This window comes from Cynoglossus semilaevis, chromosome 1 (genome assembly GCF_000523025.1).
Source record: "Cynoglossus semilaevis isolate Cse_v1.0 chromosome 1, Cse_v1.0, whole genome shotgun sequence".
Lineage (NCBI taxonomy): Eukaryota > Metazoa > Chordata > Actinopteri > Pleuronectiformes > Cynoglossidae > Cynoglossus > Cynoglossus semilaevis.
In genome coordinates, this window is record NC_024307.1 from 5425809 (window position 1) to 5433308 (window position 7500).

A 7500-nucleotide genomic window follows, 5' to 3' on the forward strand; every position below is an offset into this window, starting at 1 on the left:
CCTTCATCGTATGCTACTCAGCCTTCTTTGAGTCCCACTGGACCAGGTAGCTGCCATACATCGGTCGTCACTACAGTACCTTCTGTGCTCTGTGAAAAGCTATCTACAAAAAGATCTGCCTGTCTGTCGAACCCCTCAACTTTTAAATGTCCCTTTTATAAACTCAGTATCTTTTCACCTTCTTAGTCTTTCTAACCCCCACCCCCTCCTCCTGCCTGTCACTCTCCCTGCTCCCTGTTATTCTGGGCAGGTTGTCATAGAGATCTCCATGTGAGAATAATAATATGCACAGTAGTCGCCATGCGCAGAGGAGCAGCACATGGCGACTAGTAGGAGGAGGAGCAGGACAGCTGTGCAGAGGGAGACAAACCTAATGCACACATGAGCCGCCTGCCTTTACATAACCACCCCCTACAAACATGTTATGCAGGCATGATGTTCCAAACGACACATGCAAATCGACTGTTTAGTGGAGTGAGAAGTGAGGTCCGTGCTCATGGACTTAAGAGCCCTGTCCATGAAAACTCACAGCTACATCACATTAATCCACGCCAGTTCTCATTATGTCACAGGGACTGTGTGAACACAGGGACTTCATCACAATCCCCTCTCTGTTATTCAATGTTTCAGATCTGCAGAGAACCAAGTCACAATGCATAAGTGCTTCTTACTGCTGGTTTTCATGGTCATCATACTGCCCTCACTTGGTCTGTCCAGGTACATGAACAGAAATCGCTTGTCTTGACTGTCACACTAAAGACAATTTTGTAAACAAATATTTTATTTATCCTGCAGCCTGGACCTCTTCTTCACTTGGCTTTTTGATGTTCACTTCCTAGAAGAGAAGGATGTCAAATTTCAGTAAGCTTATCCTACATACATACATATATATATACATATATATACATTTACTCTTATACTTGACCATAACTGCCCAAAGCACAGGGAACGGTAGCAGTCTATGTCCTTAAGGAAGTGACCTTTTCTAAATCTTGAAGGCTAAGTCAGGTTAGCTTAACTAGCCATTTAGAAGCAGAGAACAGCTATTGTTTGTGTATTTTTGGGAGAAAACCAAATTGTTGCAAATTTACCTTAGCAGATGAGCTGAAATTTACACCTTAAGCCAGATACTGTAGTTATGTTAAGATGTTTAAGCCAGATACTGTAGTTATGTTAAGTTTCAATTGTGTTTGAAAGCTAAGTGGCTTTTTTTTTATTTTAAGCTTCTGCTTACACAATAAGTGACAAGTTAACACAATCCCATGCTAAAGTGATAGCTAAGTAGCTTTTTTTTTAAGCTTCTGCTTACGCAATAAGTGTAATAAGTTAACACAATCCCATGCTAAAGTGAAGACTTAACTTAATGTCAAAACAAAAGACTAGACTCACAAAATTCCAATGAATGTAAAGGTTAGTAGGTAATTAAGCCAGTTAGCTTGTAGTTCTAGTGTTTGGCTGGTCTGGTATGAAGTATTACTAACAAGTTGTTGCATGAAGGCGTTATTAGGGAATTAGGTGCAATTTTACTTTTTGGCCAGATGCTCTTTAATCACCAGGTCATTAGCCAAAACAAAGCTAATCACTGTTGGGTTGTTTTCAGGTGTGTTTTTCTTCCCGACAACGGTGCGTTCTTCGTGAATTACGTTATCACTTCCAGTTTAATTGGCACAGCAATGGAGCTGCTTCGCATCCCTGCTCTTACAGTCTACGCCGTCCGCCTCTGCTTTGCCAAGTCTCAGGCAGAACGGATTCATGTCAAACGGGTTAGTGAAAACACTCAGCGCTAACACCAGAGGTTTCTGGTCAAAGTTTTATCCAAAATAACAGCAGTATTGACCTATTTGTCTGCAGAGTCAGGCCTACGAGTTCCAGTTTGGCCTGGAGTACGCCTGGACCATGTGTATCTTTGCAGTCAGTACGACCTACAGCATCACCTGTCCCATCATTACTCCCTTCGGTGAGCGTCTCCACTTCTACCTTCATCCTTCCTTCTCTGCTGTTTTCCTTCTGCCCTCTGTTGTGTGTACACGCAGTCTTTCTCTCCGTGCTGTAACCACACTCCCCTCCACTGCCCGCCAGTCCGATGCAGACTGTGTGAATTTGCTGCTGTAGTCGCAGACACCCAGACACAGTGAGTTGCGAGCCAGACGCCCACTCTGCTCCTGTCTCTGCCCAGAGCTCATCAAGCTTTTTATGTCTTCTTGCAGCCTAATAATCAGTACTTTTTCCAGCATACGTTTTCAACGGCAGCTTCATTTTTCAGTCAGACAGAAGTGTCTATAATCTTCCCACATTAATGCAGAAGCTAATAATGACACTGCAGTCTTATTATATCCCCCAGTAACTACTACAGTAATATGTTTCATTTTATAAAGTAATAATGTTGCAGTTTTATTATAGTCCAGAGGCAAACACTAAATGTGTGTGAAGGTCAGGGCACTACTGTCGGGTAAAGATCAGTGTTGTGCATCAGTTTTCAAATAATAATGAATAAAACCTCTTCCCTGCAGGGGGTGCTATGTATGCAATCTAAAAACTTTTTTTTTAAATTTAAACCATCTGTGCCCCTTTAAACCTCTTAAAGAAAAAAATGCAGTAGCATAGAGTTTAACGATTGGGCACTGGATATTAAAAGAAAAAACTCAAGTAGCCAATCACTGACAGAGTTCAGCAACACAAAAGTACCAGATGATGTACATACATACACATAACAGAAAAAAACAAGACACTTTCTACACAAATGTAAACTAACTTTTGAAACTTTGAGGGAAAAACTAAATAATATATATATTTAATTTCTTTTTTTTTTCAAAAACATACATTTTTTTGTCTACATATCCACACAATCTCAACACTTCTTTAAGTGGTGTCTTCATTGGAGAACTATTTCTTTGTTTTTCTGACCTTTTCAACCCTCATAATGTCCTGAATACCTTTGACCTTTGGACCTTTTTGATACCAAATGTATGTGAAGGGACTCTCCTGGAGAAAGTAACGTGGATGATAAAATGAAACGCTGTTGTCGCCGTCGTCGTCGTCCAGCCTTAACTTTTAGGTTTGCCTCTGCCTCTGCAGGTCTTCTCTACATAATCCTCAAACACATGGTCGACCGGTACAACATCTACTATGCATATGTTCCCACCAAACTGAACCAGCGGATCCACAGAGCGGCCATCAGTCAGGTCATCGTGGCTCCTCTTCTCTGCATGTTCTGGCTGCTCTTCTTCTCTGTCCTCAAACTAGGTACCATGTCACCACGGTGTCTGTCCACGCACTGGTTTCTAGGAATCTGCTCATTGTCCGCTCTTGTTGTTTTGAAAGGTCCGTTGCATCCCATCACCCTCTTCACCTTAGCGTCACTGCTCTCCTGTGTTGCCTTTTCCCTCTTCCGCTTGTGCCTTAGAAAACGACCAGACAAGTCATCGAGCTACCAGGTCAGAAGCTTTCCTTAAAAGTCGTTGATATTGAGGTTGGAATAAGGCAACAGGATTCAATGGCATGGATGTTGTCTGTGTTTCAGATGTCCGACCAGCCGGTTGAGGGGACATTCCCTGATGCAGACAGGAGTACAGTATCGTCCACCACCGCTTCCAATGTACAGACAAAGTTTTGGCTATTTTTTATTATTTGAAGATTTTTACTGAGTATCAACATATCAAATAACACAAATGTTGCCTCTGAATATTGCATACACATATGTAGAAGCCTGGTTTCTAAACCCTTAGTGACTGAGACGATGTGACTGCATGGAATCTGTTTATTTGTGTTAAAAAGTGAGTGGGAAGCATTTTCATTAATGCACAGTAACTTCCAAAGCTATGAGATACTTCTACATACACACTAATCTTAGCTCCGCCCACTTCATTTGAACACAGTCTTTAGAAACGTTACTAAACTTTGTGATTTTGTTTTTCCCCTCCACAGCTCTTTGTGGCATCTGTTCTACTGGAGCCAGAGCTGGCTTTGACCCCGATGCCCTCTCCAGCCCATCACAGCTACGGGGCCATGGCCAGCTCCCAGAGTTCAAACCACAATGTGTTGGAGGAGGAAGAGAGTGAGGAAGAGCACGCAAAGACACACGAGACAAAGCTTCAAGATCCTCCAGGTCCCATGATGGACTCTCCCGTGGGTTACCAGTAAAAACCAAATCCTTTCAGCTTCTTTCCAAATGTCCAGTAAACACAGAATGATAAAGGCCATAATGCTGCATTTTTGCCACTGACCTCAGACTCTGATTCAGCTGCTTCAAACCTACGGATCTGACTGTTGGACCTGATAATAAACCACAGCAGGATGCGCATTCATTACGTGAAATCTGTAAGTGACAGTTGTCCAGAAGGACCTGAGCCACACGTCGATCTTCATTATCTTTAGCTAAGCCGGTGGACACTCAGTCACTGGTGTTCCTCTGTCTCCTGCAGCTTCAGTTTCAAGTTGTGTAAAAGTCGAGAAAGTGAGCAGGGTTAAAAATGCTTCTGTTTCTCAGATATGCCGTGTTTGTGCAGTGCCGCTTGGACACGGGTGGAGGTGAAAGTGTTTATCAGAGTGGGTGGTGTGAGCAGGCTTGCCCCGACAGACTGACACGAGGCGATATGTGGTTCCTCGGCGGCAGAGCTCAGAGAGGCCGATGGTGAAGGCAGCGAGTTGTGAAGCCATCTGCAGCGTGAGAGCAGACAGACGGAGGAACCCAGTGTAAGTCAGAGATGTACTGCAATATAAGTACACACACTCACTCTCTCTCTCTCTCTCTCTCTTTCTCTCTGTCCCCCTGGAGTCACAAGCAGCTCAACTGCACCCGAAGCTTGTTGTAACTACTATTAATCGCTATTTTTGCTACAGTATTTTTGGTGTGGTTAATATTGTGCTTTGGGTCGAGCGTCTCAGCCGCTGGAGTTTTGATGACGAACTCCCAGAGTTGTCCCTTATGGCCAGTGTCAATACTAAGTACGCTGTCTTGACTGTGTGTGAAAAAGTATTTTCTATTAATTCATTTCCATTAATTTATCTAATAAAACTAAAAATTGCATTTTTTTCTATATTACACTAATTTGCTGAGGGTTAGGTTAACTAAAAAAAAAAACCACTCAGAGAACGTTAGCCTGTGCTGAACTACTCCGTTTCTCCAGTGTCCGTACAGTACATTCCGCCTGTCTTGCAAGAATGATGCATTAAATTTTGAATTCACCCATTTACTGTAAATCTGGTCTTTACTTTTAGTTATATTATCAAAACCAGTCACTGAGACAACATTTCCAAAAAAAAACCACACACACACACATACTTTTCTAGTTTAAAATTTAGCACAGCTGAGCTAACTTTGCTTATCTTTTCTAGTTTAAAAATTAGCACAGCTGAGCTAACTTTGCTTATTGCTATAAGAATGTGAACTGAACAAGGTTAACTTAGGTAGAAAAAAGAGCACGTTGCCTCAGTTCCTTCTTCTCCTGTAGAGGACACTAAAAACACAACTGTGTCAGAGATTGACAGTCCCTAACATAAGTGCACTGCTACAGTTTTATTAAAATGTTTTTTTCTTTTTTTCAACCAAGATGCATTTACACTAAATGCTGGCAGTGACATACAGTACATGTCAAGCTGTTCATTTTTTTGAGTAAAAATCTGCAGCTAAATGTACTTTGCCAAACAATAACAATTTAAAATGTTCTGAATAATTAATTTACTGACTTATATGATATGTTTCAAATACATTCTTGAGGTAAAATACTTAAACCAGGTGTCTCTGTTTCAATGACGGCTAATTTTGTGTCTACTGCAGCACAGTTCTCTCCAACACATTTTGTTGTGTAATCATTAACAGAATATCTTTGAAAACCTGGTTCATTTCTGCTAGAAGCTTTGATTCACTGTCTGTGTTGAAAGATTTTATATCTTTGCTTCTTTTACTGGTGAAACTAAATGTTAATGTTGTTTTCATGTTTCTTGCTGTGCCTTGAAGGAAAGAAAGTCCCTTCTGTGTCCAGTACAATCATACACAGCAAAAAGGAAACTAGACTAAAAATCCTCCGCTCTGCCCAGTAGGTCATTTGACTTGACCCCCCCCCCCCCCTACAGTGTGAGGGTCAAGTGGTGTCCAAGAACCGAGCCCTGGTCTTCTTCTGGTTTATCTATTGTGTCTGATCCGACTCATGACTTAAAGTCTGTCTCATGTGTTTCCAACATTATAGACACCATAAATGGACAGTATTCAAGTTGCAAATCTTTGTTGGCTTTACAATAGACAACAGTTACAGTATAACCTTAGAAGTACCACAGTACTGTGTTTTCTGGACTATAAGTCGCACTTTTTTCCCTCCTTTGTCTGGGTTTTATAACTTATATATGAAAATATATAATTTCACATTTGTTATTTTCACACTGACAACCGCTAGAGGGCACTCTAGGCTTGTGTACCGGTATCTGCTACTCTGTACCACTGAAAATTTACATGTTCATTATTTTCACACTGAGAGCCACTAGAGGGCACTGGTGCGACTTATACTCCGAAGAGACTTATTTTTGTTTTCTTTTCATTATGCATCTTTTGGTTGGTGCGACTTATACTCCGGAGCGACTTATAGTCCTAAAAAATACAGTACTTAAGAAACCAGCTGTGTACTTTTAACCCCTCTGGTGTAACATAGTTTAACAGTTTTACCCTCAGCCCAAACTTTAGATGCAGGTGTTATAGATATTTAGGCCTGACCTTTTACTGTGACCTTCAAGACACATTGACTAAACGTGATCTACTGCAACTCTGATCTGCTCGCTCTCATTTATGACCGAAGCTAAGAGAACGGGAAAGGTCTCCGAGGTCGTTTCTCGTTATTTGTTACATTTAAAAAAACAATGTAATTAATGAGGGACAAACAGAATGGTCGACTTCAGGTCACAGCAGCCCTGTTATGTTTCATATTGTGATATTGTCATGTTGTTTAATTTTTAATTAACATTTTTTAAATTATAAATGATAGATAACAGATAATTTTGGGCTTCTTGATTGTACATAAATTTCTTTTTTTTTAAATTCATTTAATCAATGGTTTAAAATTGCTAGTCTTTTCTGCCAATTTTTTTTTTCCAAAGTTGAGTGATTGTTCCAATGATTTTAGTTGTTTAGTAGTTCTTTTCTGTCTGATCTGGTTTATAATAATTTCGACCACATTGAGTCAAACGGCTTTGCTGTACTGAAATGATCCCCTCATAAAACTGATGACCTATCATTTGACCAAATGAACTACATTTGATGGGTTTTTATAAGGCATCTAATTCCAGCTCCTCGTGCTGAAGAAAACAGATGAAACTGAGCAGCAGAGATGGGTTGAAGTGGTCGCTGCACAAAGTCCCGAAGTTCAGATCTGAAAAACAAACATCAAAGAGTGTCCCTCCCAGAAGCCCGTCTCACAGATCATTAAACACACGTCTCCTTTTAAAAACACAAAATAAAACTTATTAGGTTATTCCCGACTGTGATGTCCACAAAAGCAGGTCGTCCCCGTTCCC

General features: G+C 40.8%; 1 protein-coding gene across 1 annotated transcript in view; it reads left to right on the plus strand.

Annotated features, from left to right (window-relative positions):
* The window catches only part of tmem63c (transmembrane protein 63C), a 27840-nt gene extending 22652 nt beyond the window's left edge, over nucleotides 1-5188 (plus strand). Inside the window, 11 exon segments of the mRNA XM_017038707.2 lie at nucleotide 1; nucleotides 4-46; nucleotides 631-717; nucleotides 796-861; nucleotides 1601-1763; nucleotides 1852-1957; nucleotides 3076-3243; nucleotides 3322-3434; nucleotides 3521-3595; nucleotides 3925-4125; nucleotides 4229-5188. The exon segment at nucleotide 1 is cut by the window's left edge and continues 60 nt beyond it. Coding sequence (XP_016894196.1) covers nucleotide 1; nucleotides 4-46; nucleotides 631-717; nucleotides 796-861; nucleotides 1601-1763; nucleotides 1852-1957; nucleotides 3076-3243; nucleotides 3322-3434; nucleotides 3521-3595; nucleotides 3925-4125; nucleotides 4229-4276 — 1071 coding nt within the window. The 3' untranslated portion in view covers nucleotides 4277-5188.
* The last annotated feature ends 2312 nt before the right edge of the window (nucleotides 5189-7500 follow it).